Source organism: Mesoplodon mirus (assembly GCF_964341445.2).
Source record: "Mesoplodon mirus genome assembly, chromosome: 4".
NCBI classification, from domain to species: Eukaryota; Metazoa; Chordata; class Mammalia; order Artiodactyla; family Ziphiidae; genus Mesoplodon; species Mesoplodon mirus.
In genome coordinates, this window is record NC_138979.1 from 75447612 (window position 1) to 75460323 (window position 12712).

The 12712-nt window shown below is 48.2% G+C and overlaps 1 protein-coding gene across 2 annotated transcripts in view; it reads left to right on the forward strand.

Moving 5' to 3' along the window:
- IGF1R (insulin like growth factor 1 receptor) overlaps window positions 1–12712 on the forward strand; it is a 321518-nt gene that overhangs the window by 280825 nt on the left and 27981 nt on the right. Inside the window, exons 9-14 of one of the 2 annotated variants that reach the window (XM_082617555.1) lie at window positions 2114–2281; window positions 2466–2673; window positions 6070–6353; window positions 7873–8009; window positions 8484–8643; window positions 12284–12386. In XM_082617555.1, the coding sequence (XP_082473681.1) occupies window positions 2114–2281; window positions 2466–2673; window positions 6070–6353; window positions 7873–8009; window positions 8484–8643; window positions 12284–12386 (1060 nt within the window). The remainder of the gene's footprint in view (window positions 1–2113; window positions 2282–2465; window positions 2674–6069; window positions 6354–7872; window positions 8010–8483; window positions 8644–12283; window positions 12387–12712) is intronic. The other variant, XM_082617556.1, reaches the window with a different exon arrangement.

Below are 12712 nucleotides of genomic sequence, written 5' to 3' on the forward strand. Positions count from 1 at the left end.
CCCTGGTTGTTGTTCCAGTTACCTCAGGTGGCTCCCTGGTTTCTCACCTTCGTCCTGTAGTGCCTAGGGTTCCAAGAAAGCAGACAAAAGTTGAAAAACATGAGATGAACCATGTTGTGGACATTCCAAGTGTTCACTGATGAAAATGGGCCTCCTTCTCCCTTGATCTCCGTTCTCTGAACCAACTCATTTCTCAACTCCAGAATCTGGAACTAAGGAGAGCAAACATTTGTGTATATTTTCCAAGTATATAAAAACCAGGTTAGGGCTTCCCTGGTGGCGCAGTGGTTGAGAGTCCACCTGCCAATGCAGGGGACACGGGTTCGTGCCCCAGTCCGGGAAGATCCCACGTGCCGCGGAGCGGCTGGGCCCGTGAGCCATGGCCGCTGAGCCTGCGCGTCCGGAGCCTGTGCTCCACAACGGGAGAGGCCACAACAGTGAGAGGCCCGCGTACTGAAAAAAAAAAAAAAAAAAAACAGGTTAGAAGTAGGGAAATGCACATCATTTTAAAAGGCACTGATAAACATTCTTTGATGATAGCCAGTGTTACAATACGTAGGCTGCTTTAAAATACGCATAAACTGGCACGAAATGAATTTAAATGGCAAAGAGGGTGAGGGAAAAATGTTGGTGGGGAAATCCTTTTGCTCGTGTTCTCCTGCCCCCTCCTCCCTTCCCCTCCCCTCCCCTGTTCCCTCTCTATGATCCTCTAAGTGGCTACGATCATGTCACTGATGGCACAATGTTTGTATCAGTAAATGTGACACAGGCTTCTGATTCTAGGCCTGGGATGTTGTAGCAGAGGCTCAAAGGCAACAGAACAAGTTGTTCAGCCTAAAAATTTGCAAGTAATTCATTGTAGCTAATTTGGGGAAAATAAAAGTCTTTCTTTGTTAAGGCCAATTCTTAAGAAACTTGTTTCCTTTCCCCAAAGATGGAAAACAAAGCACTGTACAAATTGAGTCAGTTTGCTCTATTTTGGCATCTGTCCTCACAAGTGGTAGGGACAGAGAATGACTTGGTCCATGGCCTAGGCTTTTTTGTGACAACTGTTATTGAAACATCTAGGGGTGAGCTGTGTGTTTCTAAAGTACTTATTCTAGGAAGCACTAAAGTGGCCTAGCATTCAGTAAAATGTTTTCCCAGAAAAAGTTAGTATTAGTCATAACTTTTTCTTAAAGTGTCCTTCCTTACAAGTGTTCAGACCCTTGTGTATGAGATTTTGTACCTTAAGTTTTCAAATTTTAAAAGCAGCTTACATGACCGTTATGCTTAAGTGGCATACAACAAAGGTGTCTTTTGCACTTTGGAAAATCTACCAAAATTGATGCTTTTTTCTGAACCCAAAGAGAATAAGAAGATTTCAGTGGTCCCTGGATGCATTTGCCCTTTATACACAGTTCAGCTCCAGGTTTGGGTTTAGGGGCAATAGTAAGTAAATATTGACCAGATTCTTATGCTTTGCCTGTAAATCAATGTTCTTTTGCTGGTAACAGAGTCCGTTACTTGAAATCGGGGCTTTATGTGTGTTCGAGGTGTTTTTAGACTGCTTCTCATAGTTATGACTCCATAATGCCATTGAATCATGATTATACCATCAGTAGATTTACTGGCCCTTTGCACCACTTTTTCCTCCAAGCCACCCCCCCACACACACTCTCTCTCCCCAGCACCCTTTTTACTTCCCTCTTTCATTTTGGCTTTTTATCAGAGATTCAAAATCTCAGATGAAATGCAAGTCAGTCAGTTTTACCATTTGCTAAAACTGCTGGTGTTAAATGTTTTGGAGGATGGCAGCTGTAGTAAATGAGGACAGTCCAGTGTTTGCGTTAACTGTGGGTTTTAAGTCATCCATTCCAACCCTGGCTGTGCTTCCACCACCCTTTTCCATCTGCAGCTCAGTCATGTTTGTTATCACAGAGAACAGATATTATAAAGGGAAAGTAATACAATTTCAAAACAAGGTTCGGTTTTCATTTTGTGTTTCAGCGTTCACCGCCATTTTCCTGTGGGGATCAGACTTTTGGCTTCTTGTGGGTTTGCGCTGAGTATCTGACAGCCAGGATCTTGGGTTCGTTCCATTTTCTGAAATGCCCTTTGTCCCCCTTTCCAGTTCCTTCCATCCCCCTGGATGTACTCTCAGCATCAAACTCCTCTTCTCAGCTGATCGTGAAGTGGAACCCTCCTTCCCTGCCCAACGGCAACCTGAGCTACTACATCGTAAGGTGGCAGCGCCAGCCCCAGGACAGCTACCTTTACCGGCACAATTACTGCTCCAAAGGTGAGGGTGGGAGGGGCAGGGGACACCTGTGGCTGTGACTCCCAAACCCCGAGGCCACACACACCGGGGCCAGCGTCAGCCGTCTGTCGGGAAGCAGCTGTGGTCGTGAGCCCAGGTGCTGATGGCTCTTCCTTTCCTCACCAGCCTGTGTAACTTGGTTCTCGTTGGGCTACTCTTTCCCAAGCAGACAAAATCCCCATCAGGAAGTACGCCGATGGCACCATCGACGTTGAGGAGGTGACGGAGAATCCCAAGACCGAAGTGTGTGGTGGGGAGAAAGGGCCGTGCTGCGCTTGCCCCAAAACAGAAGCCGAGAAGCAGGCCGAGAAGGAGGAGGCCGAGTACCGCAAGGTCTTCGAGAATTTCCTGCACAACGCCATCTTTGTGCCCAGGTACCGTGTCCTCTGAGAGGGTCCTTGGGCAGGTCCTGATGCTTTCTCTCCACCCTGTGGTGTGTAGGTCGACAGCCTCAAAGTGAGACCCAGCGGCTGTCGAGGAGGGACAACAGTATAGGCGGCCAGCTTGGCGAGTGGGGTTACTACCCAAGCCACTCAGCCCTCGTGGAAGGGGCCGGAGCTTACGGCCTGGGCTGTGGGGGGCTGTCGGCTTGACAGGTGACAGGGGCAGCTGCCCTGTGGCCGCCCAGCCCCTGCGGGGGGCACGTGGGCGCAGAGAGCAGCAATCACCTGGCCAAGCACACACCAGCAAGCGGAGGAGCCGGGTTTGGGCCCTCGGTTGCCCTTCCCACGCCTCCCTGCGGCCTCCCAGCCTGGCCAAGGCGGAGCGAAGGGAGAGGGAGAGACTCAGAGTCAGTTTTGAAAGGGGCCCAACTTCAAAGCATAACCGAGAGCCACTGGCACCCTTGACAAGCAGTTTGTGAAGCCACGCAAACGGCAGCCGTTCCAAGCCGAGCAGCCCGACACCAGGGCATCTGTCTGCTCCGCTGCTCCAGCCTCTGCTTCTGCCTAGTGGAGACAAAAGCGGAGGAAAATAAATGTTTAGAGCAGAATTATTCAAATAACCAAAAGCTGAGAACATCCCATGTGTCCACCAGGAGATGAATGGATGAACCAATGTGGTCTTGCCCTGCAATGGAATATTATTCAACCCTGTAAAGGAATGAGATTCTGAAGCATGGGCTACCACATGCATGAACCTTGAAAACATTATGCTGAGTGAAAGCATCCAGACGCAGAAGGAGATATTGTATGATTCCATGTGTATGAAATATCTTGAACAGATAGATTCATGGCAACAGAAAGTAGATTAGAGGTTACCAGGGGATGTGGGGAGGGGAAATAGGGTGTTATTCCTTAATGCGTGTAGAACTTCTGTTTGGGGTAATGAAAGATTTTGGAAATAGTGGTGATGGTTACACATAATTATGAAGGTAATTAATGACACTGAAATGTGCACCTAGAAGTGGTTAAAATGACAAAATTTTGTTAGTTTTTTTTTTTTAACTTTAAAAGTTTGTTTTACCACAACAAAAAAAAAGAAGAAAGAAAGAAAAGAAAAGTGGAGGGACATTCAGCGGGGCAGCCTTGTGATGTCTGGGGAAGGAGATGGAAACAGAGTGGTGACTGATGGCTCCTTTTTCTTCCTGAAAAATTGAAGCACAGAGTTTAAAAACAACCTCATGCCTGAAATCTGGGCAAAGGAGCAAGATTCAGGCCAGCATTATACCTACGAGCCCATTTCCTGATCCCCGTGGCGCCCCAGCTGCCAGCCCACTGCCAGTACGTTGTCCTGGGGGTCACTCTTCTTCCAGCTCCTGACCCAGAGGGGCACCAGCAGTCCCGAGCTTCTGTTTATCCTGCAGTTGCTTTGCCCTTAAAAGCTCTCTTAGGTTGTAGCAACAAATGGTTTTTGAAAGAGACTTTTATTTTCTGTCACGTGACCTTCCTGATATTTGTATACTAGTCAAAGATAGACATCTTACTTTGAAAAATCATTAAAACAGGAAATCAAGACCTTTTGGAAGTGGAGGCACTATTTCCTTTTCAGAATGAAGCTATCAGTCACTTAGCAGCTTTATGCCCCCTCCTCTCCTGCGGTTAAAACCATGGAACCTCCCGACCTGCCCCGCCGGTGACATCTCCTGTTCACGGGTGATTGATATGGCTGCAGTTCACATGTTAGTCCAGATATCCTGTATATCATGTGTGGTCTCAAGAATCAAAAAGTTTGAGGATGGAAAAGATCTCAAAGAAGTTTTAAAACTAGAACCTAGGTTCAGTGGCTTCTCCACCACCCTGATTGACTAACTGTGGATTTGGGGCTTGGCCCTTCCTCCCCGCACACCGGGGCTCTTTCCCTTCATGGCATTGCTTCTCAACACAGTCCATCGCCCCCCGTGCCAGCAGGGGCTTGGCCGGTGTTACTTCCTTTGGACACAGAAGAGGATGGATTTAGAGCATCCCAGACAGGCCAGCAGGAGCCATCTGTTTATTCTCCAGCAGAGGCTGCCGGCTACGTTGCCGACTTTTCCCAAAGACCTGTCCGAGGTTCAGGCTGTTGAGTCCAGGCTTTGGAAAGGTTTCACTGAAGAGCCCCTAGCTTTCTGTTGATAGTTACAAGGCAGTGCCTGTTTTCCTCATCAGTCCAAGAACACAGGATCAGGTGATAGGAAGGCAGAGCTGTGGGTGACACAGATTTCACGAATGCCTTGTGTTTGCATTGTTGAGTTCAAAATAAGTTTCCTCTATACCACATTCCCCTGATGAACGCGTGCATCCACCCTGCGGTCTTGATGGCCTCTGTCTGAAGTCTAGTCGCACTTGCTGTCCTTTCTTTTCACAGGACAGACATAATACCCTAGTATGCCCATGGTGAGGGGCCACAGTTGATGAAAACCTCACGTTTGGGGTTTTTCATGCCTCCTACTGAGGCGTACATCTGATGTCCACACAATTTCCAACAGAATTCGGGTAAAAGGAGTGTCTGGGTAACAGAACGGCTGAATAAATCATAAAGGAAGCTTTTCTGTTTTACAACTAAATTCTCCAAAGACGATTTTTATTTCTTTTAATTCATTCTAAGAACAGTTTATTTAGAGCTTAAAACCAGTCAAGTCAGGTTGAGTATGACTCTATTCGCCATCTGTGTCCATGTGTCTTGAAGTAGGATGGCAGCCTGATGTCATGAGTTCCTTTCTGGAGTCAGTATCTGGTGCCGAGTGCCTTTCATTGATCACTGCCTTTATAGTATAAGTCACAAAGTTTGGTTTAAGTGACTGAAATATCAACAGATGTTGAAGAGTAAACAAGGTTTTCTGACAGGAGTGAGTTGTCCCATCAGTGGGTGTGGGAAAAGCTGGCCATGATATTAGCTGCTGGTCACACTGTGTGGAAGTGCGGCTGTTTACAGAGAATCGGGACATGCCATTCTGCTGGCCCCCTGCCTTCCTGACAGCGTCCCGGGTGGCCTCCCTTCCCCAGTCCCTGTCCACTGTAACAGCTCTGAGGAAACAGCCCAGGTGCCCCTGAGCCTCCCCACTGTGGGGGCTGAGGTGTTAGTTTGCCTCTAGGTACCACTGAGTAACCACTCGGGGAGCCAGGGGGCAGGTTGCACGTTGAGGCTGAGGTTTGCAGCGTAGAGAAAGCAAAATAAATAATGAGGAAGGAAATCCCTGTATTATTTGTTGGTTCTTATGCAAGGGGGCTGAGTAGCTCCTTTTATTCCAAGGTGAAGATTTTTCTTCTCTTTCTCTGACTCGAGTCACAGAAAAGACAAAAGAGGTGGAAGCCCTCACTCACAAGCCACATTTCTCTCTCTCTTCCTTGCAGACCTGAACGGAAGCGGAGGGAGGTCATGCAGGTCGCCAACACCACCATGTCCAGCCGGAGCAGGAACACCACGGTGGTGGACACCTACAACATCACAGACCCAGAAGAGCTTGAGACCGAGTACCCTTTCTTCGAGAGCAGAGTGGATAACAAGGAGAGAACTGTCATCTCCAACCTCCGGCCTTTTACTCTGTACCGAATTGATATCCACAGCTGTAACCACGAAGCTGAGAAGCTCGGCTGCAGCGCCTCCAACTTTGTCTTTGCAAGAACCATGCCTGCAGGTACGATGTCATCCAGCTCACCCAACGCCCGACTCACAGCCTAGCGGAGACTATGATTTGTAGGCACGGAGGCCGACACCCAGGGCGATGACCCTTAGTCTCAGTCCTGCTTATTAAAGAACGGGTGGTCATTTGCAGGCAGCTTGGTAGCCCAGCAGCCTAGGGAATGGAATTCATGCATCGTGACCCCACTCCCACCCCAGTCTCTCCATACAAAGTACTCGAGAGCAGGGAGTTCGATGCAGGGTCCACTCTTTTCCTTCTCCTTGGTTTGCATTGTGCATTCCCATGGCCCTTTCTTGCCAGGTCCCTCCTGAGTTCTCAAGTTTCAGTGAAATCCCCATTTAGCTGCCTTGATTCAGGCTGAGTGTTGCTCCTCAAGGTCCGCTTCCAAGCAGCCTTTGGTCCTGGTTGTTTGGTCTTCACCTTCCCCTTGTAAGTTAGAAGCTGCCTGTGGCTTAGACAGCCATACATCCATCTTTCAGGATGGGTGAACTGCCCGGTTCACTTCCTTGCAGAGCTGGCAGGTGGCACAGAGCCCAGTGTCTGCAGTCTGCGAGCGGGGCCCCCTGGGCGCAGTTCTGGCACCGACATGCTGCTGCCAGCCTACCCGGCCTTAGTCTCCTCACCCTCCCAGGAGAGAAAGCCCAGCTGATTTCTCAGTGTTTCCCAGCTGGAACTTGCAGTGACATTGCTCACCACTTGGCTTACTGCTTTAAGAAGCAAAAGCAAGAGAGCAGGCACCCCAGCCTCACCCGGCAGCTTCAGGAATCGCTGATGAAGGCAGTGAGCTTGCGCTCAGCACCAGCTTCCTCCCAGGCAGGCTCGGGGACCATCCTTTACACCTGCGCAGAAATTGCATCTGCTGCATGCAGACGCAGAGCATGAAGGATCTGGGTCCTGGCTTGGAGGCTGGATGCCGCTGCTTCTGCTCACTGAGCACCTTTTCGATGATGCTTGTGTTTGATGGCATCGCATAGAAGCCGAGTACCAGACCTAAGTGACTTAGTTTGCCAAGATTTTCCTCCTGCACTTGAGAGTAGGCTTTTTTTTTTTTTTTTTTTTTTTTTTGGCGGTACGCGGGCCTCTCACTGCTGTGGCCTCTCCCATTGCGGAGCACAGGCTCCGGACGCACAGGCTCAGTGGCCATGGCTCACGGGCCCAGCCGCTCCACGGCACGTGGGATCCTCCCGGACCGGGGCACGAACCCGCGTCCCCTGCATCAGCAGGTGGACTCTCAACCACTGTGCCACCAGGGAAGCCCGAGAGTAGGCTTTTTTGTTGGGAGACTGAGGGGAAGGGAGGGTACGGTGGCATCTTGAGACTTACAGGTCCTTAGGTTGCTCCAGTTCCAAAACCCCTGCTGTGTGTGCGAGGCCAGGTCAGGAGGAGTTGCTGCGGCCGCCGTCCGCAGTCCTGCACGAGGGGTTGGGGAGGGTGTTCTTAGGCTAGTCCAGTGTTTTTCTCCCTCCCTGAGGACTCGAATCTAACTTTATCGCCTATTTCAATTGTTGCACAGAAGGAGCAGATGACATTCCTGGACTGGTGACCTGGGAGCCAAGGCCTGAGAACTCCATCTTTTTAAAATGGCCAGAACCTGAGAATCCCAATGGATTGATTTTAATGTATGAAATCAAATATGGATCACAAGTCGAGGTAAGACTGGGGCACCGGCCGTGTGTGGGTGCGTTTCCGTTGCAGGTGTAGCATGTGTTACACGTCAACACAGGGTACCTCCTGGTTAGCTGAAGACTTGGAACAGTAAAATAAGGAAGTAAGTCAGTGAGGATTCGGGTCTTTTTACCAACTCCATGCTCTTTGGGGGATTCTCACGGTGTGCGAGGAGCTGGCTTATCCTCACCCTCAAGAAACTGTTTCTTTGCAGAAAACGATCTTTCAGCCTAGAGATTGGTCTTAATAACTTAATCTTTCTGGAACTCTTTTTGGTTAAAGAAAGAAGGTTTGGTTAAAGGTCGGGTGTGCTTAGAGTTACTGGAGGACTGCCATAATGTAAGCCTGGGTGTTTTCCCTTTTATTGCAAATTGGGGTCAGTGTTGGGTGGGAAGCGAGAGGCGAGAGACGAGGCAGCGTGTTTGTGGGAAATTGACACATATGTTTTATTTCCTCCAGGATCAGCGGGAATGTGTGTCCAGACAGGAGTACAGGAAGTATGGAGGGGCCAAGCTAAACCGGCTCAACCCGGGGAACTACACGGCCCGGATCCAGGCCACCTCTCTCTCTGGGAACGGGTCGTGGACTGATCCTGTGTTCTTCTATGTCCAGGCCAAAAGTAAGGCTTGTGGAGGGAGTCGCTGGGAAAACAGAAAGCAGGTGGTGCTGGGACTGGGGAAACCTGGGTCGTCATCCTGGCTCTCTGCTTTTCTGATTTCTGTCGGCCACCTTTCAGAAGAGTCACACTTTTGCCAGCACTTCATCTAGGAGCTCAGGCTGGGGAGCTGCCACACCTAGAGTCCCTACCTCGTCTGATGGGCAGGGAGATGGTCTGAGCCCCTCTTTTGAGGGAGACAGCAAGGGGCCCGTGCTCTCAACTTGGCTTATGTCCAAAGCATTTTACAAAGCATTGAATTGACCATTCTGCCTCCTGCCTCGTCAGGGATGCTGACTGGGGCTCCGACTCAGGGCTTAGAATCCTAAGTGGTGACAGAAACCTGGGGACCTTCTGCTCCAGCCTGCTCCAGGGCAGGAGTCGCTGTGACAGCGTCCCAGGCTGAGGCACCACCCCTGTCACTCCTCAGCGGTAAAGTAACAGATGCACTTTTAAAGCAGCAACACACTTTGAAAGCGCACAGTGCTCCCTGTTTGGCACAGAGACTGGGCCATGTGGTGAGTTTATGCTCAAACCATCGACAAGACAGAATTCTTAGAAGGCCATTCTAGGCGAAGATTTTAGATTTTACAAGTGAGTTTTGTAAAATGTATGAGCACAAGGGCACTCTACTTGCTTGGCCAAGAAAATTCAGTATTTTCATCTGGTGACATAAATATCCCTTATTATTTACATTTTGACTTTCTGTTATTTTGTATTAGAAACCAAATTTTTAAGATTATTTCATGTTCAGGTAATGGGATCAAATCTGGCATAGCACTATTCCTGACTGCTTCCGCAAGAAAAAGCAGTCCCGCCTTGCTTAGTGGTGCTACTTTTGGGCCAGGTGGGCAATTCCCACTGCCCTGGTTTCTCCTGGTGTCCACATCTGTGCTACTCTGGTCTGGAGTCTGAGTTCTTAAATTCAGGATTCTGTCGATCCAGCAGTCCACCTGGTTAGCGCCTAGTCAAAGACATGCATGGTATTTGGAAGTCTACACAGTGACAGATACCAAAAGGAGGATGTGTGGGGATAGAATTGCAGACCTTGAGGTAGCATTTGATGAGCCTGGCGCTGTGTGAGGGGTAAACAGATGCTTAAGAAGATAATTCCATCATCTAAAATAGTCTGAATTCTCCATGTGGTCCGTTTTACCTACTTTTCCAGTTGGCTGGTGCCACACACTCCAGCGCTGGAACTTTCGCAATATTCCCAGAGCCCTTCCTGAAGAAGTGGCTTGTTTTCTCTCTCCTCTCCTCCCCTCACCACATCCATCCCTTAGGAACAGAGCCTAGGTTTAGAGGTCTAGCGTGATGCTCTGTTCTTTGAAACAGCAGCATTGGCTTCTGGGGTTCAGTGACCTTGGCTTATCTGCAGAGATGACAGGTTCCTCTCTGCCATTGCTCCCCTGTTTTTAACCCCGTCAGTGCCGGGAGCCAGTGGGAAACCCAAGAACCGCTCTGATGGCATCTTTCCAGCGGGAGTTGGCATACACCATACGGAAATTAAATCTGCATGCCTGCTTTACCGTTGGGCAGTTTTTCCTTGTGTCAGACAAGATTCTCTCCTGCTGTGGTTGAGTCTCCCTTCCTCCTGTTCAATCCTCAGAGGAGATGGAAGATTTGGAAGCTTTCTGGCAACTGCCCTCCTTTTAGGAACCCTTCATGTGCTTGAATACTATTAAATTACTCCTTAGGCTTTTCTTCTCCAGACTAAATAATCTCAGGTTTGGGGCCTTTTCCTGTAGCCCAGTCTCATAGAACAATTTTCTAGCCATTCAGTCATTTTGTTCTTCTCTGGATGTGTTCCACTTTTTCCATGTCCCCGTTGAAATGTGAAACTCAAAAAGAAGGGTACAACCTGACCAGTAGTATAAGTGATAGAGATAGAAGAAATAGCCCTCGGGGGCAAAAAAGAAACCCCACTAGCTTCCCAAAGTCCGTGTTAATTTGCAAGTATTTTCAAGAATTAGGAAATGCAGGAGTCTGTATCCATTTTTAGAGCTATTTGATAAAAATATCTTTCATTAAAAAAATTAAAATAGCTTTGACAGTCCTCACAGAGTAATAATAATAGTAGTATTTATGGCAGAATAATCATTGATGGTGATCTACAATAGATGTAACTTGGTCCCCAGTGAGTTCCAACTTCATTTCCACATACGTGGGTGTCCCACAGTCAATTCAGACGCCTCGTGCACAAAACCAGACTCACAGTTGCTACCTTCAAAACCTCTCTCCATCCTTCGTTCCTCAGCTCAGTCCGTGACCCCATAATCCACCCACCACCCAAGCCAGGAACCTCACAGCCACCCCTCCCCTTCCTTCACTCCTGCCACCCGCTTCTCATTCAAACCCACATCTCATTGATTCTGCCTCTGAAATACCTCTGGAATCCAGCCTCTGTAGCCACCACCACCGCCTCAGCTCAGAGCCTCCAGGGCGCTTGCTTCGTAGGGAAAATATGAGCCAGGGGCGCCAGAAGCCTGGGTTCCAGTCCCTAGGTCATGGCCAGCCAGCTGCATGTGTGACCCTGGGGAGGACAGTTCATCTCTGTGAGTCTTTCTCATTCATAGACAAGGAGCAGTGATTCCTTGGTGAGGTCTGAGCTGGGTGATGTAGAACATGCCCAGGGCACCCCCCCCACCCGCTGCCCCAGACTGGGCAGGGTCTCCTCCCCGCTGCCAGCCCTTCCAGGCTGTCCTCAGGCACAGCCATCTCTCCCACACAAATCCCACCAGTTCACTGTAGGGTGGAGAGCTCTCACTGGTTCCACTTAATCTGCAGAATGAAGTTCAAAGTGCTTAGCTTGGACAAGGCCCCTTAGGAGCTGGCCCTGATTTCTCTCCAGTATCATTTCCAACCATCCTCTGTGCTTGGCGAGCTTCCCCTGACTCCCTTCCCCTCTCCCTTCCTCCCTGCATCCTTGCAGCATGTGTGGTCCACTTGTCTGGTTGTTATGCTACCTATGGATGTGTTGATTACCAGCGTCTGACAGAATTTTCAAGGGTGTGGATCAGCGTCCAGCCTGGCATCTGTCATCTAAGAGCTGAGGATGGTGATGATCAGGCAGGAGCTCTGTGGTCTCAGACTTGTAACTATAGACGCTGATGTTTGGGGCGTATTCAGAGCAGCTTTGGCAAGGGGTGCCATCCAGTTACTTTTTGTTTTTTTAAATTGTCTGTGGAACTGTCTTAAGACAGATAAAAGTCAGTACAGCTTGAGCACTATAATACATAAGAATCTATTCTTTTTTTTAGCAAATGTATGCAATTCCACTAATAGTTATCAAACTGTATACAAAGATTATTTTACTTGAATCCATCATTTGAACTATTATTTCAGAACACACTGTACTTTGAAAATAAAAATGACTTTACTCCTCCATCAGCACTTATTTAATCTTTTTACAAATAACTCAGGGTTTGTTTTTTTTTTTTTCTTTTATGTACAATACTGTTTACCTTCAGAACTCCTAGTTCATGATAGGCAATAAAGGAATTCTCAGGGATTTTGTTTCCATACTTCCAGCTAAATATAAACAAAGGACACGAGCAGTTTGTTCACCTCGTGACATTTTCTTGTTTCCCATTTGTTTCTGCAGCAACGTATGAAAACTTCATCCATCTGATCATCGCTCTGCCCATTGCCGTTCTGCTGATAGTAGGAGGGTTGGTTATAATGCTGTACGTCTTCCATAGAAAAAGGTGAGTGATTTGGTGAAAAGTTCAGATACTTTCTGTGTCTGACTGGTTTGATGATTTGAACCCAAGTTAAGATGAACTTTTTGAGAAGTTTGAGGAATTATCTTATGGATCAGAAAACCTGATTTTCCAATCAAATGTACAGAAAAAAGAGAATATTTTCTAATGATTCAACAACAGAAAAAGACTTTTTCTTTGGAGTCTGGATCATCCCCACACTGGTTGTCCCATCACAGATACCGCTGCTTGTTCAAAGCTTTTTCAAACATGATATTTTAACCCTGTACATCAAATAAGCCTTTCAGTTTCCAACAAAGTAAAGAAACAAA